The sequence below is a fragment of the Furipterus horrens genome, unplaced genomic scaffold (assembly GCF_987537825.1).
Source record: "Furipterus horrens unplaced genomic scaffold, mFurHor1.1.pri manual_scaffold_4, whole genome shotgun sequence".
Classification (NCBI taxonomy): Eukaryota; Metazoa; Chordata; class Mammalia; order Chiroptera; family Furipteridae; genus Furipterus; species Furipterus horrens.
Window position 1 is genome coordinate 186,880,996 of NW_028327174.1, and position 23,460 is coordinate 186,904,455.

The 23,460-nt window shown below is 46.5% G+C and overlaps 1 protein-coding gene across 3 annotated transcripts in view; it reads left to right on the forward strand.

Annotated features, from left to right (window-relative positions):
• The window catches only part of SNX30 (sorting nexin family member 30), a 92,355-nt gene extending 70,025 nt beyond the window's left edge, over positions 1-22,330 (forward strand). The window contains exons 7-9 of one of the 3 annotated variants that reach the window (XM_090274571.1): positions 10,083-10,169; positions 19,068-19,220; positions 21,476-22,330. In XM_090274571.1, the coding sequence (XP_090130697.1) occupies positions 10,083-10,169; positions 19,068-19,220; positions 21,476-21,535 (300 nt within the window). In that variant the 3' untranslated portion in view covers positions 21,536-22,330. The other 2 variants (XM_090274572.1, XM_090274573.1) reach the window with 2 other exon arrangements.
• The last annotated feature ends 1,130 nt before the right edge of the window (positions 22,331-23,460 follow it).

Sequence of the window (23,460 nt, forward strand, 5' to 3'; positions counted from 1 at the left end):
GACAATAGGGATAAAACTCACACATGAGATCATTACCCTGAGGCAGCTTTTTTGGTAATTATTAGAACTGAGCCTGAAGACCAAGGCTTCTGACTCCAAGTTTATATTTCAGTCTCCTCTATTACATTGCTTTTTTGTTTTTAATTGACATCTACACATTGCATATTTAATTCTGTGGCTGAAGCAAGGATAGAAAGGCATTCTGGGGTAGGGTGTGAGCAAAATGGGTGATGGGGGTCAAAAGGTAAAAACTTACCATTGCAAAATAAGTAAGTCTGGGAGCTAATGTACAGCATGGTGACTATAGTTATTACTATATTGTATACTTGGAAGTTGCTAGGAGTACATCTTAAAAGTTGTGATCACAAGGAAAAAATTTTTAACGATTGTATGTGGGGTGATGGATGTTAACTACTGTCATTTCACAATATATACAAATCATCAGGTTTACCTGAAATTAATGTAGTGTTTTATGGAATAAATATTTCAATAAAAAGGCATCCTGACTTGCTTAAAATGAACCAGAATATTTTGCTGTACTTGTAAAGTTAATAGGATCTGTTTTATAGACAAAAACAAAGTTTTACAATCCCTGGGATGTCCCTGACTTGTCTTTTATATAGATATGCCCTTCCTCAAAAATGCTCCCTAGAAAATAAAGGAAAAAATGCTTCCTTAACCTTGCCAGACTGAATATCTGATGCATACTGGTCCTGGGATATTATAGTACATATTATTGGGTTGGCAAAAAAGTTTGGTTTTTTTTCCATAAGATGGCTCTAGTAGCACTTAGTTGTCTTCATTTGCAACAATTTTGTTTGATGTATTGTGACAGCTGTCATATCAGTGTGCATTTGAAAAAACTTAATCAAAAGTGGTGAATTTTTGTGCAGTCATTTTAATATTGAAGATGGAAAAAATGTGCAACATTTTCCGCATATTATGCTTTATTATTTCAAGAAAGGTAAAAATGCAACTGCAATACAGAAAAGACTTGTGCAGTGTATGGAGAAGGTGCTGTGACTAATGGAACGTGTCAAACGTGGCTTGTGAAGTTTCATGCTGGAGATTTCTCACTGGACAATGCTCCACAGTTGGGTAGACTGGTTGAGGTTGATAAGTGATCAAATCGAGACATTGGTTGAGAAAAATCAGTGTTCTACCATGCGGGAGATAGCCAACATACTCAAAATATCCAAATCAATAAAGCTATTGGTGAAAATGAAAAATGTGTCTTTTATTTTGCAGGAAAAAAATACAGATTTTTTTGGCCAACCCAATACTTCGTTCTTGTCATGCAGCAAAAATGTTAGTACTTGGTATACTTAATATATATTTGTACTTGAAGCAGGATATTCAATTGTCATTTAGCAGATTTATCTGGCATCTCTATTAAAATATGTTTACATAGTGAGACAAACTTGTTTGAATAATTGAAGTTATACATCAAAAAAAAACTTGTTGGTTTGTTGTCTTTCTTCACCCAGTGAGTGAGGCCTGTGTATTAAGTGTCATGTTCACTGAGCCTGAAGAAATATTAATTGGGTTAATTAAGCTGGGAGAATGAGATTGTTTATAGCAGCAATTTTCAACCAATGTGCTGCAAGAATTTTTAAAACATGTAATCCCTGACTATTTAGTCAGGGGCACTGACCTTTTTTCCCTTAGATTTTCAAATAAAAAAATGACAACAGCCAATACAACAGTAGTCGTCCAGTGTGAATGAATCAGAACTATACCTTTTTTTTTTTTTGTCTGATAGATAAAAAAGTTGTTGTTGTTGTTGTTGTTTGGCTTGCCGTAGATTTAGTTTACATGTGCCATGTGATGAGAAAGGTTGGAAATCGCTGGTCTGTTGTGCTGTCTGGGGAGGGGCGTGGTAGAGGAAGCGCCCACCGGCAGTCTCCGAAGCTCTGCCGGGTGGTAGCTGAGCTAAGTCAAGTTAGAAAGAAATGAGGCCTCCTGCTCCCCATCTTTCCAGCAGGAAGATATCTGCAGAGTAGCCTGGGCAAGACAGGCCTCTCCGTAGACCGCCAAGGTCCCTGTGGCCAGGACTAACAGCATCTGCAGAGGGATAGGTGACTTAACCCTCTGAGTGCCATGTGTAATTCGAAATTTGAATCAACATGAGAAAAAATTATATCAATATATACCCTGAGGGTACAAAAAAAGAGAACAAAACATAAAATACGAATTATTCCATTGTTATTTACATTTATAGCCATTGAAAAAAGAGTCGCTGGGAGCGATGCTGGCACTTTTGGGATAATTTCTCAGTGTCGCTCACAGCGATGATGACACTCAGAGGGTTAAGTGACTCCCCTGCCTTCTAACAGTGCTGCGTTTTAAGAAGTCTTCACTCTATTTTATTCCTCTAAGAAGATTGTATAATTTTACTTCCAAAATAACATCCTGGTTTTTCAGGTATAAATGGGACAGACCTTGGTATCCAGCAGGAAAACTAAAGTTGCAGTAGAGGGCTTGTGAAGGCCGGTCACAAAACCTGTTCTTATCAGCTACAGAGTGGTCTTCAGACCTAGGAAGTCCTGGTTGTGTGTGAGTTCTTTTAATCCTCACCCATGGGTATGTTTATTGATTTTAGAGAGAGAGGAAAGGGTAGGGGGAGAAAGAAAGAGGACCATTGATTGGTTGCCCCAACTCAGAATTGAACCTGCAGCCTATAGGCATGACCCCTGACCGGGATCGAACCCACAGCTTTTTGGTTTATGGGATGATGCTCCAACCAACTGAACCTGGTCAGGGAAATCCTGGGTTTTGTTTTGTTTTTTGGTAGGGGTTATTGGTGTGGTGACATTTTGTCAACCTGCTTTTGTGATGGCCTTGAGTGAACCAACGCGAATATTTGTCCTCATGATTTGTGGCACTGGAATGTGAAGTAGCTGAGTGTCAGTCGAGCCCACGTGGAAAAGATGCTGGCCATCAGTGAAGCCCTCTCCTAACGGGGCAAAGCTTGGGGTTCTTCTCCAAGCTTGAAAATGCCTTTGGGATCATATCCTCTAACTCATTTTATAGATGAAGAAACAGAGCCCCACAAGTAAATATTTTCTCTGTCCCATGGCCACAGTCCTAACGACCAATACCCTTGAATCTGTGTACATTGACTAAGAAGGAAACCAGATCAGTTCCTGCCTTTCAAGAATGGGTCACAATTGTCCTTCTACAAGTGCACTTGTGGTTGGGTACACTCTGTTTCCTTTGGAGACAGAGAGGAAACACAGAAAACGGAGGGCTGTTATCAGGCCATGTGGAACAGGTGCACCATATTCAATGAACAGTGGGGACATCTTGTACTAGAAAGATGGCTGAAGGCGTGTATTCCGAGGATGCTGTGAAGCAAGAGTGAACAGTGCCCAAGAAGGAAGGGTACCAAAGTTACCCGTGGGCCCAGGATTCAAATACCCTGTAGACATCTGCAGGTGAACTCCGATATGGAATTTCACATTCTATACATGGTATGTGTATAGAATGTGAAATTCTGTACATGTAATTCTAATTACATGTGCTGTAATTAGGTTAGTGATGGGCTCGGAGAGAATATCTCAGAGTTCCTACCAGATTTCTGGCAGTAGCTTTTAAGTACTGGTGTCATTATGACCAGGCCAAGAATTGGAGAAGATTTACTTAAGGTTATGGCCAGGCCATATTGTTTTCTACACTTTTTCATAGAAGGTGGTCAGCAAATATTTAATTGAATTTGACAATTTGGTGAATTATTATTATTATTTTAGAGAGAGAGGGGAAGGGAGGGAGTGAGAGGGAGAGAAACATCAATCAGTTGCCTCTTGTAAGCTCCCTAACCGAGAACCGAACCCACAACCCAGGCATGTGCCCTGACCGGAATAGAACCAGCAACCTTTTGCTTTACAGGACGATACCCAAACAACTAAGCCAGTCAGGGCAACAATGTGGTGAATACTTTTACAGATATACAGGGCGGGGCAAAAGTAGGTATATAGTTGTGAGTGCATGAAACAGTTTATTCTTGTATTATTATTATTTATTATTGTATTATTTTCCATATGAATGACTGCAAACCTACTTTTATCCCACTCTATAATTATAGCATGCCATGTATCTTGTTATTTTTAAGCAATTTATATATTGGGTTGGCCAAAAAGTGTTAGTTTTTTCTGTGCGATGGCTCTAGTAGTGCTTGGTTGTCTTTAAGTTCATTGGAAACAATTTTGTTAGATTGTGACAGCTGTCATATCAGTGGACATTTAAAAAAACATCAAAATTGGTGAATTTTTGTGCAGCGATTTTACTGTTGAAGGTGGAAGAAAATACACATTTTCAGTGTATTATACTTTGTTGTTTTAAGAAACGTAACACATCTGAAACAAAAGAAGAAAAGGTTTGTGCGGTGTATGGAGAAAGTGCTGTGATTAAATGTGTCAAAAGTGGTTTGTAAAGTTTCTTGGTACTATTGACATTTTGGACAAATAATTCTTTGCTGAGGGGCTGTCTTATGCATTGGAAGATGTTCAGCAGCACCCCTGGCCTCTACCCATTAGAAGCCAAAGGCAGGAAATAGCCAACATACTCAAAATATCCAAATTAGTAAAGTTATTGGTGAAAATGAAAAATGTGTCTTATTTTACGGAGAAAACTAAATGGACTTTTTGGCTAACCTACTCTATACAAGTCAAAGAGCATGCTTACCTCCGGGGCACTGGTGAACGAGTCAGGTGAGGTGAGAGAAGTGTGGGTGGTAGGGAAAAGCCACACAGAGGAAATGGCTTCAGTTGAACATTCGAATGACATACAGAATTGACCATTTTAGGTAGAAGGAACAGCCAGTTCTAAAGCAAAAAAGAGCTTGGTGCCTTTACAGGTCAGAAAGTGCACTGTGAGCACAGCCCCGTGAGCAAGGGAGGAAGTGGGAGGAGGTGAGGTCAAGGAGGTAGATAAGGGCCAGGACAGACAGTAGTATCTTAAAGGTGACAGTTGGTGAGCGTCTGGATTTTATTCTTAGGCATCAAAGGGAAGCTCTCTGGTTTCTGCATGGGAGTGACAGGACGCACTTCTGCCTTTAAGAAGACAGCTAGTGCTGCAGTGTGGAGAATGGGCTGTGGAAAGTGAGAGTTGGAGGTAGGGAGGCTGTTTAAGGAGACTCATGGGTAGCCAGGTGACAGATCACCAAGGTGTGGGAGCTAGGACTAGATGGTGATGGAGAAGTGGGTGGGTCGGGGTATGTTTTCAGTGAGGGGCCAAGGAGCCTTGCTGCTATAAAATGGGAAGAAAGAAAGGCAGGGATTGAGAATGACTCCCAGGTTCTGGCTTCAGCAGCTGAGTGGACAGCGGTATTGTTTATTGCGATGGGGAGGTCTGAGAGAAGTGGATCGGGCAGTTGGGAACCAAGTTGTTTTGGCCGTGTTGAGTTTTTTAAAAAATACCTATTAGTCATTAACGTAGTGATGTCATGGCAGTTGCTGAAGAGCTTGGTTCAAAGTGGGAACAGAAATTTGGGAGTAGTTTGTATATAGATGACGTTTAAGTCTGCAAGCGTTGAGAAGATAGTCTAGTGATGAGATTGAGGTTAATAGTCTAGGTCTGCGCCCTGAGGCATGACAATACTTAGTGGTCTAGCACCTATAGGAGGAGGAGCAAGTAGAAGAGGAGCCTGAGAAGGAATGAATGGTCAGTGTAGTAGGAGAAAAAAAAGAAGAGGATTACCGCAGTGAAGCCAAGAGAAATGTTTTTTGGAGAAGGAATGTGATAAAGAGCGACCATTGGATTTAATAATATGGATCCATTGGTGATTGTGATTAGAGGTCTCATATGCGGATGCATAACTTTGGGTTTAAAGACGGAATTTGTCTTTGCATTGCGGATACTCAAATGCCAATTGATTGTGAGATGGTTTCTTCAGCCTGCCCACCTTTTCCCTCAGAAGCCACAAGGTGGAGCTAGTGAGTCAAGTAGCTAGTTTATGCTTTAGGTCAGCTTTTTTCCACAAGAAAATTTTAAACATGCAATACCTGACTATTTAGTCAGGGCCCGGACCTCTTTTTCCCTTAGATGGTCAGATTTTAAAAAATGAGATACAACAATAGCCATCCGGTGTGAATGAATAAAAATTATATCTTTTTTTGTGTGTGTCAGATCAGCAAAAAAGTATATATTTTGGTGTGCCACAGAACTTAGTAATTAGTTTATGTGTGCCCTAAGATGAAAAAGGTTGAAAGTTGCTGCTTTAGGTTCTGGTGCCTTTTAAAAACTAAAAGATTTCCTAGAAGATTGAGTTAGGGGAGGAATATGCTCCTTCCTAAAAAAAAACTGATTACAGATTAAGGCCCTAATTTCTTGAAAATAAGAAGGGAGATGTAGAAATGCATATGATTTCTTTTTTTTTTTTTTTTTTTTTTTTTTTTTTTACCAGAAAGTATAATAATCAAAATTCTGAGATTGCCAGTACTGGCAGACTGAATACATTTTTAAACTTCCTGTTCTTCCTGAAATGGCGCCAAAATGACACCAGAATGATATTTTTAAAAAGACAATCCTGCAAGAACAAGGAGTGATAGAAGGGGAGGGAAACAATAGCATGTACCATTGGGAACTCAAAGGCAAATTTAGAGATAAGAGGGGACTTAGGTAACCCCCAAAAGCTGCCGTAGGAGCTCACTGCGCGGTAAAACTAAGAGCCACCTGTTTGCACTGTGGAACTTTTCAGGAAGGTCAAGAGCTGGGAGCACCGAGAACTTTTGGGACTAAGGGAGAGAGGGAGTTGGAGAGAAAAATTAGTGAGGAGCCCAAGACGCAGTTAGAGCTTCTGATTCTTTTCTCACTCCTCCCATGGAGGCCACTGTCTCTTCCCCACACAGCAGAACTGCAGATGTATTCTCCAGAGGGGGTAAAAATAGAGGGTCTCTGGACACCAGGCACCACTGAGGGTGGGGGCAAAAATCCTAAAATCAGGATGGGAAGTAAAAGCTGAGTGTTGAGACTCTTGGTCATCTTTCTCTCTTTGGCTCTCGGCCTTTTGTCTTCCCTACAAGATTAGAAGAGCCTTTTCTAGAAAATCTGAATATGCCAGGAAGAGAGACTAGGAGATACTGATATGGGAGGGGAAGGGTAAACCCTCAACAAAATGACCCGGCAGAGCCCTTATAGAGAATCATCAACAAGCCCTTGATGTACAGAGAGATTTCAGTCAGATTTGTAGTGTTTCTAAGATTAGTGGACAGATGAAAGTCACCAAATGTTTGAGAGGAGATTCAAATAGGAATATAAAAAAAAGAAGAAGAAGAAAAATCATATCAAGGGAAACATCATCAAGCAAAAAAAAAATTTCCAGGAAAAATATTATCACTATCTCAAAAAGAGAAGAGATATCATAGCCATAAAACAAGATTTTTTTTAAAAAAATCCAGAGAACAAAGAGCCCATGCAAATTAAGACCATGCTAGATTTTTTTTTTTAAATCAACAGAAGAGTTAGAAGAGAAAATGAAGGATATTACTTTATAAAGTGAAATGAAAAGACAGACGGAGGGATAAATGAAAATGAGAAGAATGGACCATAATATTCAACCTCTGAGTAACAAGGGCCAGGAAGAGAAAACATCATTGGAGAGCATCGAAGAAGTCGTGCAAGGGAAGAGACTACAATAGAAGACATAACGTGTTACTGGCTGGGCCCATGTGAGACCTCAGCGAGGCCCCTCCTTCACGTTCTCCTATATAAAATGGGGACCACACCCTTCCACTTGATAAAATGGGGGCAATACCCTTCCACTTGTGCAGGGTTGTTGCAACTTTTTGCTGTTGTCATGAGTTTTCTCTGCCGTCCAGTGACGCGCGGACATTAGCACAAACCCTCCAGTCAGCCTGCATGAGAAGGCAGCGTCCTGGTCACCCCAGAAGTAGTGAGGCTGTCAGCAGCTGAGGACACAGAGGGCAGGGAAGGCCTCAGGTAACTGGGGGAGGGAGTATGGCTCAATCTGGGGGCCCCTCGCCTGCCGTGGGCGTAGGGAGAGGAGATGCACATCACTCGTCATCCCTGTGCATTCTTGCCCCACTGACAGAGACTGTGTTACTGGGACGACTCACCCATGTCCCGTCCCTGGTCTGGATATGTGTGCCTTTCCCCATGAGATGTGAGGCATCCGTGAAGGCAGTATGCAACAGAGAGGAGCATGCCAGCAGCCCCCTCCCTGCTGTCTCATTGCCCCTGGGGAGCCACATTTGCATCTCCAAGGACAGCATCCTGTGTTTCTGTCTCTGGGTTGGAGATTGCGATTTTTTACTACTGCTGGTACCGGACAAGTAGATATAGAATATTTTCTGGGCTCTGTGATGTCCAGAAAAGACCCCTGATTTTTTTTTTTTTTTTGGTTTGTTTGTTTTCCTCTCTAGATTTATGCTGTCTAATATGGCAGCCACTAGCCATATGTGACTATGTAAGTTTAAATTCAAATGAGATAAAATTAAATGAAAATTTAAACCCAGTTCCTCAAGCACATGAGCCATATGTCAAGGGCTCAGTCAGCCCGCGGGGCTGCTGGCTGCTGTATTAGATGACGGAACACTTGCATCCCAGCAGAAGGGTCAGTTGAACAGCCCTGGAAACCTTTCAGCTCCGAGATCAATGGCTGTGGGGAGGGAACCTCCGAGCACATTGGAGAAAGGGGAGTGGCCAACAATGAACAATAAGATATTGCAGGTTTTACCTTGTGTTCCTCCCATGGGAAAACACTTCTCAAAGAAAATTCTTACTTCGGGAAGGGACTTCAGGTGCCCTGGGTTGGCACGTTCCATTCGAAGGTTGTCCCCGGAGTGCTCTCAACTATTCAGTCACTCGTCACCTTTCAGCACATTGTCAGGGACACAAGATGCCCACCGTTTAGCCCAGAAATGGCTCCTTCCTCCCCCGACTTCACACTCTGCAGGAAGGTCCCTATGAGAAAAGTGCAAGATTAGAAAATTGTATTTTCTTGGGAAAGAAAATTCCTCCCACTGTAGGTTTGCCATTTGTAACTCCAGAAAAGAAAAAAAGAGAAATCCTTGAGTGAAACAGACGCTTTTCCAGAATGTCAGTTGCATGCTTTTCTGTCCTGCCTGGACGAGGAGATTTAGGAAGACACGCTCAAGTGCCGGCCTTGGACTTGGCAGGCCCACGGGTGTCTTCTTACATTTTGCGTCCTTGGGCCCCTGGTTTGTCGCTTTAGCCCCTGGCTGGCTCTCTTTGGGTCCATTTCTGGCTCGCTCTGGCAGCCCCGCTCCATGGGTGCAGGGATTGCGGAGTTGTACGCAGCTCCTGTGGCACCTGCAGCTGTATGCTGTGGCCATACTGCCCCCCTAGCCGAACCCTGCAGGTGGGGACTGGGTATCTTTGCTCTTTGTAAGCCTGGCCTAGCGTGGAGGACAGGTAAGTGGCTAATGGATGAATGAGCAAATCAGCCTGTTCAGGATCAACTAACTCTCTTCACTTAGACTTTTCCATGGACAGTTCAGAGTATGTCCTGCATTGTCGCCAGCCGAGCTCCTCATTTTCTGCACAGCGAAGTTGTCTGTGCCCAGGAGGAAGCCAAGCGTCCTCTCGTCACCGTGGCAATGGATGGGCCCTGTTAACCCCGCTTCCTGTCCCCAGAATTCTGTCACTTTCAGGAAGCTGTCTCTGAGAATGGTTCTCCTTCTCTCCTTAAAGTGGGAAATCAGCTTGAACATTATGGATAAAACTGTATTTTGTTCAAATGTGGTGAGAGCATTGCTATAAATTGTTACTGCTTCCTCCTGGAATTGGTTGGGGTGTCTTAGCCCTCTCTCTCACCCGAGCTCATGTCTTAGAAGGCCTTTTGTACCAGCTTTGCCCTCTCTCTCCCCAAGCTGGAAAATGTGTGCATGGGTTAACAAACAAGTTTCCCCTTGCCCGCAACAACAAAAGCTCTGCCTCCTCCGGAGTCCATGTCACGAGTCACGCCACGCCAGGCTGTCCCGGGAGCACGTGGCTGGGCCTGGGCGCCACGGTCTGGGGAGGACTGGGGTAAAGACACAGGTGCCTGGGCCCAGAGGCCCCTTTGTGAACTCGGTTACATGCTTCCCTTCTGCCTCCCACAGAACGTGTTGAAGAAGAGGGACCAAGTGCAAGCCGAGTACGAGGCCAAACTGGAAGCCGTGGCTCTGAGAAAGGAAGACCGCCCCAAGGTCAGGGGAGGCCCCTGGGGAGGGTGCGCCGCTCCGGGCCTCAGGCTGTAACCACCCCGCTGGCGCTGAGCGAATCTCATCCCTAGATACAGACGGCTGAGGTGCCCAGTGCCAGCCGGGCCGTGTTGACGCTATTTCCTCTCTTTGTTCCCTTAAATGTTATTTCTGGGAGCTCCTAATGTTCACTTGGGGTTGAGTTTTCTGCTGTTTCCTGGGATTGATTTTCTTTTCTAAAACTTCCAGCTCCGTCCTTCATGGGCAGTTCCTCTCTCTGTGACATGGGATTGGGGAGAAAGGGGAAGAACAGTCTAGATCAGGGTTCTCAAAAGTGTGGTTTGTGGACTGGTCCGCAACAACCATGCCATTCAGCTACCATCTTTATTCCCAGTGGGAGATGAGCGCACCGGGCGAGGTCACGCCGTAGGCAGGTGCTCCAGCCCAGATCGCGGTCTGCAGCCTGACTCAAGAAACTTGCCAGCTCTCATGAGTTACTCTGGTCCTTTCTGTTTGTCTTTGGAAGGTGTATTTGTTTTCACAGAAGAGCTGGCTGGGGAGTGTTATCAGAAAGATTAATAGCAGGTGCCCCAATTTCAGGGAAATAGTTTGACATCAGAGCTGTTTCTTTGGTTTTCCTCCTCTTGTCTTGCTTCTTCCTGTGGCTGCCATGCTGAGATACACCTAGGAAGGAACTAAGTCTGGGAATTTGAAATCCAAACCTCAGAAATGGCACACCTTGACTTTCGTATGTTAATTGCGTCACACAGTCACCACAGCAGCCATCTGAAGCCCGGAGGGAAGGCGCTGTTCTTTCCCCACTTCATGGGTGAGGAAACAGGGCACAAAGCAGCTTAATAAGTCGCCTGGTTTTATCCAGTGTGCTTGACCCAGCATGTGTACAATACACGTGTCGCGTGGTGTCGTGTGACACCCGTCATGTCTACGCGAGAGAGCACAGGCTGCATACATCTGAGAGAGGAAGATGATAAAGACCCGGACTCTTGATATGGGCCCAGTGTTTGCAGCTGGCACTTGGCCAGGGAGCTAGGCACCTTCTTCCATCCTGCGTGTCCCGAGGGAGGCGATGACAGAAACACAGCTATGTGCATGGCTGCCCTCTGTCTGCCAGCCGCCTGTCCCATTGACTGGGCTGGTTGTCCCCATGGTTCTGGGACATGGTGCCGTCCCTGTCTGCTGGGCCCAGGTCTCAGTCTCATTTAAAGGAATGACTTTAGAATACTGTGTGATTCTATTTCAAAGTTTCATTCTCACCATTTAGCTCCCAAATGTAAACATAGATGTCACTTTTCCTGGCTAGGGAGAGAAGGAGAGATAACAAGGTCTGCCACTGGCCCAGTCGGATCCTGCTAAGGATCCTGCACTTAAAAGATGTCACTTAAATAGTTCCTCAGCATTCGTAACTGCTCAGCTCTGAATACAAGCTTTCTCAGAGGCCAATATTGTCATTTAACGTATGTTCGGCCCTATCTGGGACAATTGCTTTGCAAAGACAGGAGCTGAAGGGTGTGCATAATAAGCCAAGTTAAATCTTGACTCTGCCCTGGCTTGCTGGCTGCCTGAAGTTCACACTCGCCGTGGGGCAGATGGAGCAGAGGGTGAACAGCTGTGTCTGGCTCCCTGCTGCGGGGGGCTTCCGCCTCCTGCTCTCTGTTTCTTGCTGGCCTGGGTGACTTCTCTTCTCCTCCCAGTGGGCGTTGACATCTCCCTGCTGCTGCTGTTCTCACTTCCCTGGAGCATCACTCATTCTCTTGGGCCACAGGAGTTCTTACAAGAAAAGCAGGTTTCTTTCCAGCCCATGAGACACACCAGTAGGTCCCAGACACAGCTGCATTCTGTGAGCACACCGTGGGTAGACAGTGTTTGTCTCCCTTCCTTCTCTTGGGGTGCTGAGTCTTGCCAAAGTTAATTTTGCTACCTGTGTAGCAATCGTGATATTTAAGAACAAAGCAGGGGCTGTCATGTTGGAGGCTGTCACAGTCGGGGCAGTGGAAATGGTACCACCAGTTTGGGATCTGGGACAAGCAGCTCCTCTGGCGGGCAAAGGAGGGCTCCATTGGCAGTCTGTCCGAGTCGATCATGGTTTGGTAGGAAGAGCACAGGGTTTAGAATCAGACAGCCCAGGCTTCAAATCCAGCAGCCCTGCAACCCCCCGCCCCCGGGCTTGGACTGGTTTACTCATTAGCCTTTGCAGCGTAGGGTGCATACATGGATTGTCGTAAGGACGTAAAGATGGGCATGGTGTTGGATGCAGTCACAGGTGCACTGTGGTGAGCCTCTGCTTCCCATTCGAGTCCCAGGTGTCACTAGTAGGAATGCTGAATGTGTTTTCGGAGTTGGTTGTCACTTAGCATTGAAAAAATACTTTCGAGCAGACGATTTTAGGCTTCTCCTGCTTTCCCACACCTCCCAACCGCCCCTCCTCCCTGACCACCCGTCCGCAGTAGTCAGACATCTAGGAAACGAACAACTTCAGCTTTTGCTGTGCCTTCTTTTATGTGGTCTTGAGCTCCACTTTCCCGCGCTCCCGTTGGTGAGATGAAAGCCAAGGCTGACTTTACCCCAAGGAGTCGATGAGTTCTGCTCTTAGTGACAAAGAGTGGGAGCGGCATTGTTTCCAGGCCCCCCACCAGGGTGAGGGAAGGAGAGGGAAGACAGGGAGTTTCCACAGGGGCGGGTCCGGGTCCGGGCACATGAACAGATCTAAGAGAGGCTGGGGGTTTCCCTTGTTTCGAGGTGGAATCTTGAAAAGTTCCTCTGAAGAGTGAGGGAAAGTTGATATTTGTGAAGCCACAGAGTAATAGCAAAATCTGACCGCTTCTCCATAACCCAGAAGGGAGCTGAAGGTGAGCAGCCCGGGACTCTGCCTTCCCACAGGGCTCAGATCCCTTTGGGTGCCACTCACGCAGCAGTGTGGTTAGGAAGCTCTGCCTGCCTTTCACCCCATGGCGGCGGGGGGGCCAGAAGACCCCCATCTTGAATTGCTTCTGTCATTGGTCCTGGCACCGGTCCCACAGCAGCCATGAACCCCCTCTCCAGCAGGTTTGGGGACCCTGCCTGCCTTATATAATCTTTCGGGACTCTCTAAATCTGCTGTCATCATGGGAGCAGATGATGTGACATCTCTGGCCTAACTCCAAGAAGGAGAGTTAGGTAGAGGTTTCGTAGGGCCTAGAAATGCCTAGCACCTGGAAAGATCTCAGTAACACGTTTTTAAATGAATGTTGAGTGAATTTACATTACCACCCTGCTTCCCAACACACAAAAATGCTTAATTTAACCCCATATGACCTCTCTCCCATCACCTCAACAACCCACATCCTGTAGTGGATGTTCTCATGAGAGATAGGGGAACTGATGAGAAAATTGCAGGCTTGTTCTCTGTTGAGGAGTTGCTGTCTTTTGACGTCTAATCTGGTGATATTTTTTTTCTTCTTGGTGGCTGGTGATAAGCAACGCCTAGCCGTTGGCATTGGATGTTGCTATCTCAACGCCCTTCAGATACAAAACAGCACGCCTCTAACAATACCCCAGTCACAAAGTTAAAACATTGAGGTGAAAAGAAATGCGGGAGGTTTCCTTCTGCTCAGTGAACTGATTGTCCCAAAAATGCCATCCAGAAAGCAACAAACGCGAGAAGAACGGGAATCTGAGCGTCTGATGCCGGTGGCCCTCCTCTTCATACAGCGGGGCAACTTCAGGAGCCGGTGGTTTCAGACAGCTCACCCCAGTTCCTCTTATTCTCTCCTTTTTAAACCCTCCCCGCTTTCCTAACCCCTCTGTCCCCATGTGTCCCTGGCTCTGCTGTTTCTGACTCACTCATTTCTGCTTCTGGGCCCATTGTTCTTAGTGACCTTTGCCGACTCCTTCATTAGCCCTATAAATGTCCGCTTCTCCATGAGTTCTGCCCATCAACCCTCCCTTTCTCAGCTGCCTCTTTTATCCCCCCTGTGCTTTAAACAAATTTTAATCATGGCAACATACACATACATAAAACGTGTCATCTTAACCATTTTTAAGTGTACATAAAGTTTCGGAGTGTGTAGTAAATTCACAGTGTTGTGCAACCAATCTCTAGAACCCTATATCTTGCAGAACTGAAACTCTCTGCCTATTAAACAATTCCGCATCTCCCCCTCCTTCTGGCCCCAGGTAACCACCCTCTACTTTCTGTTTCTATGAATTTGACTACTCTAGGCAGGTACCTCATGTAAGTGGAATGATGCAGTATTTGTCCTTTGTGACTGGCTTATTTCACTTAGCACACTGTCCTTAAGGTTCACCCATGTTGTAGCAGGTGTCAAAATTACCCTCCTTCTTGAGGCTGAATAATATTCCATTGTATGTGAATGCCGCTCGTTGCTTATCCATCCTTCTATGGATGAACACTTGAGTTGCCTCCACCCTTTGGCTATTGCGAATAATGCCACAGTGAACATAAGTGTACAAATATGTCTTTGAGACCCTGCTTTCAATTCTTTTGGGTATATACCCATAAGAGGAATTGTTGGATCATATCGTTATTATATATTTTTTATTTTTTTGAGGAACTATTATACTATTTTCTGCGATGGCTATACCATTTTACGTTCCCACAAATAGTGCTCAAGGTTGTACTTTCTCTACATCCTTGCCAATACTTCTTATTTTCTGTTTTTTTTTTTTTTTTTTTTTAAATAACCCTCCTAATGGGTATAAGGTGGTTATCTCACTGTGGTTTTGACTTGCGTTCCCGTAATGATTAGTGGTGTGGAGCCTTATTTCATGTGCTTGTTAGCCATTTGTATGTCTTCTTTGAAGAACTGGCTATTCATTGCTCACTTTAAAATCAGGTTGTTTTACTGTTGTTGAATTGTTTCAGCCCCCTCTGGTGGGAAGAAGGTCTCACCCTTCCCCATGGCTGCGGCCACAGTCCCTCCTTTACTTGGTCTGTGAACCTGTCCTTTATCCTCTTGCTACCTTAGTCACCCTGTCTAGAAAGTGCAGGCTCTTCCCTGACTTCCTATATCTTGATCTCACGTGCAGTTGTGGCCACATCTGTCAGTTGTGTCCCCACAGGTTGGTCTCATCTGTCCTCTCCCTTCTGGTTTTGCAGCCACTGCCCTGGTTCCAGGGTGTTGAGGATAATCCTGTAACAGTGTAGTTGGGTGCGGACTCATCTTTAATCTCCAGTGAAATCTTGGGTGGGGCAGCAAGGTGTGAGGCGCAGCATGCAGTTTGAAAGAATATATTTGATTATGTTATAATAGTTTATATTCAGAAAACAAAAAAGTAACCTCTTTTTACAAGATGTGGAATAAAGCTTAATAAAGTATTCTGACCTGAGGAACTCAGCAAATGATAGGTAATCTTTTATGACCCTCGACTGATTTATAATAGCGAGACTCACCAGAATTAACAAATACTTGCTGAGTGTTTAATGTACACCCAGGCACCAAGTGTTTTATGCGTTCTGTCTCATTTAACCTCATGACAACCTTGTATTATCCAGAAAAAGAAGCTGAGGCACAGAGAGTCACCCATCCAGTAAGTGGGAGATGAGGTATTCAAACTCGGGAACTCAGGCTCCATAACTGTCTGTATCAGCAATCCTCAACCGGTGTGCCGCAAAAAATTATAAAACGTGCAGTACCTGACCATTTAGTCAAGGGCACTGACCTCTTTTCCCTTAGACTGCCAAATAAAAACATGACAGCAGCCAACCCAGCAGTAGCTTTCCAGAGTGAACGAATCAAAATTATACCTTCATTTTTTGTTTTTTGTTTTTTTTGTCAGATTGGCAAAAAATAAAACGTGTTTTTGGTGTGCCACAGAATTTTTGTAATTAGTTGAAGTGTGCCATGAGATGAAAAAGGTTGAACAGCGCTGGTCTCTCTAGGTGGAGGAAGCATGAGTCATTTCTGTTTTCCAGAGAAGGGCATGGGGGAAGTGGACCCCAGAAAGGCTGAGCTTTGGGAAGAGTCCCAGGCTTCTCAGCTTCTGTGCACGACCCACCCTGCCCCCACCGCCACCACCTCCCACCCCCGCCCAAGTCTGGCCAGCTGGAGTTCTCTTTCTATGCCTTTGTGAGCACTGCAGCCTGTGAGCTACAGTATCCCTCACTTATCGCTGGTATTACGTTCCAGAACCCCACCCCCACCCCCCACGAAGTAGGAACCTTACATTTATTCTACACTCTTAAACCTACGTAACTTTAACATTAACGACATACGTATACAGTACCACAAAATCCCATGATAGAGCGAAAGCTCCGCAATAAGTAATTAAATGTAATATTTTTAAGAATCCTGCGATACAGTGAGGCCACGCTAAGTGAACCGCGATATAGCGAGGGACTGCTGTATTCCTGAGGTGGATCTAGGTGCTCTATCTTTCCTGTCACTTGCACATACTGTCACCCTAGAGTGCCCTTTCCCCCCGTTGTCACACATGCCACTTCTGTCATCTCTGAAGAGTTGCCTCGGCGGTATTTCTTCCAGGAAGCCTGAACCCTAATCTTGGTGGGACGCCTCTCCAGCTCTGCCCCCCATAGTGTGCCCCCCACAAGGCTCACAGTGAAGCAAACGCATCTCACCAGTGACTGTCTGGGCAGGTCCTTCCTTTTCTTCCCGAAGAGACTGTGGACCACTTGACGCACGTTCATCTGTGGAGACCTAAGCGCTGTGTAGCCCACGGTGCCAGGTGCAGACTGTGCTGTGACAACGATGCGCCAACACTTGTTTCCAAAGCCAGGCTCAGGCAGGCACGGTCCAGAGCTGTCGTTCTGACTTCATTTTTGTGGGTCAGCCAGAGCGTCCATCCCCATAAGAAGCTTCTCCCTTCCCACCTGAGAACTCCCCTGAATCAGAGAGCCTAGCCGCCCTCCTCCCCCTGCCCCTGCCCCCTGCCCCACAACCACGAGGCTCTCTTTTCAGAGCTTTGCTTTCCCTCTTTGCTGCAGCAGTTGGGTTACGCACACAGGAAGTTGCTCCCAGGCGCTCCCTCACCCAGATGCTAAAATGTGCGGAGCCCGGGAGAGCAGTGAAGGAGCCCAGACTGTGCCTGCAGGGAGGTGAGGCCTGGCCAGAGAGCCTGGCTCACTGGGTGGCCTTGGGGCCGGCTCACTGGACGCTGGTAGGGGGGATGGCTCGGGTGCAGCCACACCAGGGCACTGTTGTCTTATTTCACTTTCCCCTAAGGTGGCCAACAGCAATGGTGAATCTGCAGGGAAAGGTCAGAGTGACCTCGGTCATGGCATCAGAAGACAAAGTCAAGTATTTTTCTGAAAGATTTTATTTATTTACTTTTAGAGAGAGAGGAAGGGAAGGAGAAAGAGAGGGAGAGAAACATTGATGTACAAGAGAAACACTGATTGGTTGCCTCTTGCATGCCCCCAACAGGGGACCTGGCCCACAACCCAGGCAGGTGCCCTGCCCGGGAATCAAACCTGTGACCTTTCTGTTTGCGGAACGATGCCCAGCCCACTGAGTTACGCTAGTCAGGACTCAACTGTGTTTTTTTTGTTTGAATTCCAGACACTTAAGTGCTTTGAAGAAGGCTCCTTCCCCCCGCCCCCCCAACTTAAAAGAAAAGTTCTTTCCTTTTAAGTCGCCTAGGATGCCTTGCCATCTCTTTCTCTTCAACTCCTTGGCTCATGCAGGTCAAGCTCCCAGGCACATCTGAATCCTCACCTGGGCTGCTTCCTTTTCCTCGCTCCTGTGTACTGCAGCCACCTCTGAACGGTCTGGGTGGCAGATGGCGCCTGCCCTCGGCACTTTTAGAAGTCCTGAAGGTGTCTAGCTCCCTCAGGCTTGGCGTCACCATTATTGGTGTTTTTGGGTTGGCTCCTTGCCCATAAGGCCTGGGTATAAAACTTCCCTGGTTGGTAGAGATTGTCCTGAACGTGACCCACAGCTTGGAGACATTAGGGTTCACAGGCCCTAGCACACAAAATATACAAGGCCTTCTTTGTTGTTGGGAAGCATTTAGCAGGCGGGCGTTCACCCAGCTTTGGGCACACTGACCGCCTAGCGACCATCAGGGCCCAGGGTAGCTCTTGAGTTAGGACAGAAGCTAGCTTTGTGCTTTGGCAACCAGGGTAATAATTTCCTGTCACCTTTTCATAACGTTGAATGTTCTCTGTCTAGGTGTGGAGGGTGGATGAAACCCACCAAAGCAAAATAAAAGTTGTATAATTCAGGTGACATTGTTCCATTTTGAGAAAGTCTTCTTTAGGAAAAACTTGTAATAGCCTGCTGTATTTTTCTTTCTTTCTTTCTTTCTTTTTTTTCCGACATGCATAAGTAATTTTTCTCTTATTCCCCCAGAATTACCTAACTTTCACTTTTCATTTTGGATGATCTGCTATCTTGGGGAGCAGAGGCAAGTCTCCAGATTATCTGTAATGTGGGGTTCAGAGGAGGGAGCTGGCCCGTAGTCTTATTATTGCAATTAATTCTCTGATTAATGAAGATAGACATTACCAAACATCAGAAGTAATGGAATAGTTCACATGATATGTGAAAACCTTTTCTGGTTTCATTACTGGACACAGGAGACTAAGAGGGCAGTGTCAAATACTGCTGGATATTTGCAAAATCTACACACATTTTTATGTTTTAAAAAAGGAACCAAAGGTACATGACTCTGAATGCAATGTTTCTTCTTCCTGCTTGTAAATGGAGAGGGGGTGCTTGGATGGGTTTGAAGACCTGGGTCAGAATGGTTTTTTTCAGAATTCCTTCTTAGACCTGAAAACCATGGGTTCTGCCTTCAAATAAGCACCTCCAGAGGAGACAGTGTACATGTGGCATTTAAATGGAGTAATCTGGCCCTTCACGAATGTGTGAGCAGAACAGTGCCAGGCAGGACGTACAAAGCACTCACTCTGCGTCCCCCTTGCAGGTGCCCGCGGACGTTGAGAAATGTCAGGATCGGATGGAGTGCTTCAATGCTGATCTGAAAGCCGACATGGAGAGGTGGCAGAACAACAAGAGGCAGGACTTCCGGCATCTGCTCATGGGCATGGCTGACAGGAACATCCAGTATTATGAGAAGGTAATGAGCACATGGACAAGACCCCAGCCCCCTTGTTAAGGGCCATTCGGAAGGACCTGGTGGAAATCCAGAAGCAGAGACCCTGCCAGTCCCAACTCCTTTCCTTATTGTGTGTCTATCTTAGCAAGCCCTGCAGGTCTCTGCCCAGCGGTGCCCGGGTGGTGCTGATGTTCGGAGCAGCAGCCCCACCCCACGTGCCCGCTGGGGTTCCTGTCACCGCCGATGGAAGCAGGAGTTTTGTCTTCTATGCCCTTTGGTCCTGGCGGCTGGCTGCTTCCCGGAATCTATCAGGCCTTCAGTGCAAGGGTGCCCCCATCCATGGAGGCTTGGGGGTTACATTACTGCAGTTTGGGGGTTACTTTAGTGGCGGCTTTGGGCTTACAGCTGAAAGTGACCCCCTGTTGTGGTTCTGCATACAGGGGCTCTTCACTGTCATTGTGCCATGGAGCCCTTTGGTCCTCTGGTGGAGACTATAGACCCCTTTTATCAAAATATTCTTTGCTTTTTGAAAAATAGATTTTAAAATACTGCTTTTAAATACCTAAAATAAAGGCATGTAAGATTATAAAGGACAACTCTTAAAACAGCTTTTATTTTCATGAATGCCCATATCGCCCAAACAGGGTCACTGTCTTGGACCGTCGTCTGGGCTCTTTGGTACATTTAGCAAAGCTTTCTGCGTGCTGGCTGTGCACAGGGGGTGGGGACATCAATAAGCAGAACAGCGGGACTCCTTCCATTCAGGAGCCCTCAGTCTGTGGAGGATACTCATTGATACCATAATTCCACCTCTTCAGGGTTGGGTAAAGAACAGGAAACTGGGAGGAAGTACTAGGGGGCGTGATTCAGGTTAGAGGTGGGAGGGGGCAAGTGGAGTGGGCAGGAAAGGTCGGACGGGGGAAACTACATTGAATCCAGTTCTCAGGAACAAAGACTTGGGGACTAAGTATTCCAGGCAAAGGGAGCAACATATGCAAGGGTCCTGAGGTAGGAAAAAGCTTGAGCATTTGAGGATCAAAAGGAAAGCTGTTGTGGCCTTGGTTCCCCATCACTGCTGACATAGAAGGACCCTTCCAGGTCCGAGATGATGGCCCAGGAAGAGAGCAGGACCCAGAATGCCTTGGGCCCACTCTGGGTCTCTGGCCGAAAGCTAGCTCCTTGAATTTCCCCAGGCTTCTTTATGTAGGGCAGGGTCTGAGTCTAGCTGCTTCTCCAACCTCAGAGTCACCAGGAAAGAGAAGCAGGGAGCGATTTCACCACTCCTCTCCCTGTGGATGCCTCTCTCTTCCTCCCTCCTCAAAACTCGTCCCCAGTGACTCAGTAAGAAGTCTTGCTTCACCCCTGGGGCTGCTCATAAGAAAGGCCTGTGTGATTCCCCTGTCCTTTCCCTCTTTGCAAAAGACTTCTCAAAGGGAGACTCACTTCCGCTCAGCTGGGTGCTCTAAGACGAGAGTGCTGGGCCCCTCACAAGGATCTGGGGTGCCAGGGGACGGGTAGAGTGGAAAGAACACTAGTTTTAAAATCAGAGCTTCGACAGCTTACTCACTGTGTGTCTTGGGCAAGTTATTGAACCTCTCTCGGTCTTGATTTCTCCATCTGTGAAATGTGTCGGTGTGTGTGTGTGTAACAAATAATAATAATGCTACTTCGTAGAGTTGTTGTGAGGACTACCTGCAGTGAACATAAAATACACAACAGTGTTTGAACATAATGAAACAATAAACATAGAGTTCCCTCCCGCTGTTTTCCCTTTTGGGAAATCCGGGAGTAGCCCACACAAGCAAAGGTGAGGCTGGTGAGGAAGAGCAGGTTTCCACCCCCTCGAGTCGGGTGGCTGACTCATCCCAGGATGGTTTACAGCCTTATGCAAGCACCGCGCACACCTGGAGCCATGTCTCCATCCTGGCTGAGAACCTAGGGCCTCGTTAAGGGTTTGCAGCCTGGTCTCTGCTCTGGTCTTTGAAGGGACAGAATTTCTTTCAGTGACTCCATTTCCACTCACTGAAAATGGGCATTTAGCATGGACTATGTGCTTAGCCCTTGTACAGAGGCTGTGATCCTTCATAGAAATGGGGTGATGTATTCAAAACCAGCATGTGTCACCTCCCCTGTTTCTCGTAGTTACGGATCACGCATGTGGGTGTCATTAGACAAAGGTGACTCAGCAGGAGGGACAGGATTAGAGCAGAATTCAGAAGCTGACCCCCAAATCCGAAACCTGCTGCTGATACTGTGTGCCCGTGATGTTGTTTCAGTGCCTCATGGCGTGGGAGTCGATTATCCCACTGCTGCAGGAGAAGCAGGAGGCCAAGTGAGCTCGTTCCCGGGACGGAGACTCTTCTACCTACACAGGGCATGGCACCCCATCCCGGAATGTCGCTGCCGTGCCAGCGAGGCGGCACTGGGAAAACAACCACAGAAACATCTCTCCTCGTGTCTTTCTTTCCCGTCCCCACCTGCCTTTGTCTGACAGTTGTTTTCAGTTCGTCTTTATGCCTTGGTGGAGTCTGGAGGGCTACGAGCATCTCAGCCGCAGCAGCCAGCCTCCATGCTGTGAAGGACCCATGATGGGGAACACTACGAAGATTTGAAAGTGAGGGACAGGACGTCCTCAGCTGACTTTCTGACATCGCATTATGATGTCCTATTTTGGGACAGTGGAGTTAACTGCCTGTTGTGGAAGAGAACGCGGGTCCTGCTTTTCAGGAACATGAGGAGGCCCAAGCAGAAAAAGGCTACTCCTGCTTTCCGTGGATACACAGCAGCTCTGCAACTGACCTCCGTGGTGCTGACATGTCTCAGCCTAGCAGGAGGTACTGGCACCTCGGCAGAAGGTCCTTTGTGTACAGTGGCCTGTGGCCGTGAGTGTGGCCTGCTGCCTCCTTGTGAGAGTGACGCCTGTTTTATGGTTTCTGGTTCATACAGGACCACTTAACTCAGTGTCTAAGTGCACCCGTGCCAGAGCAAGCAAGCCAGCGTCCTGGTCCTTATGCGCTGCCTTGGGCGGCTGCAGGGACAGTGCTCCCGGAACTTGTTTCTGACACTAAACTGCGGTAGATCGGAGACTGTTCTTGTGTAAAATGAAAAAAGGTGCATTTTTCTCTCTGTGACGTCCTTCCGTGTTTTTCTTCCGCTTGTTAATGTCATCAGCGTAGAGAGTAGGCCTGTTAGCGAATAGCTGTTGTCCTGAGTCAGAGCAGCTCGCCCGTTGCTGGGATCCCTGGGCAGACACCAGGCCCACCTCCCACGTCTGCTTTGTGCACCAAAAATTCCTAGTTTCACGTTTCCTATTATGTCCACTGAATGTTTGGGCAACCTTTGGCTGAGAAGCTGGTATGTCGTTACGACACAGTCAGGATTTTGTAAACTCGGTGGGAATGTCCTCCGTGAAGTGCTTTAACCCTTACTGTTTCCCAATCAGGAAGGAGAGTCAGTGACCAGTCGGGCCTCCCCGGTGACCCAAGCAGCAGTGAACCCTTTCTCCTAGTTAAGCTGCAGTCCATGTGCAGCCAAGTTCCTGGGGACTGCTGGCTGCATCTGAATTCTTTATTTCAAACTATTACCAGGCTTACTTTTCAAATCAACATAAAACCAAGCAGACAGAAAAAAAAATCTATCCTCAAACTTATTTTTTTTTCCTTCTGCAATGAAGCTACATATGTCCCATTTGTGTTCTCTCATCTGTGGCTCATCCCTATATGAAATTACAAATCTCAAATAAGTGATAGTAGTTTTTTAATGAAACAGCTGTGCTGAGGCGCTGCTGTGTGCGGAGGCTAATCTGCAAACACCGGCCAGCGTGCAGCGCGTTGAGGTCACTTCATCCCACTCCCGGCGGCGGAGCTGATCTCGTGCCAGCCGCCGCTGTGATGCGGCCGGGGCAGCAGCTGGGCGCCGTGGGGCAGTTTGGTTCTGTTTCATTGCGTTTGAAAAGTCGCAGTTTAAATTGTGATTTTTATATCCATGGGTACTTGAGCGCACTGTTAGATCCCTCTTGTGCCATTCTTACACCCTCTGATGTGAATTCTCAGTTTGGTACGATTAGAAGTGATTCGTTGAAGTAGATGAGTAAGAACAGTCCATCCACCCCGAGGAGTGATGCAATGTTTCATTCTACCTCTACACCATCACATTGGTGAGGGCGGGAGTGCCCGGGTCCAGCCTGACCGCTTGCTGGTAGAATGGGGGTGGGTTGATGGCCCTCTGTTGATGTTTGGTAGAAGACACTAGACTGACCCAG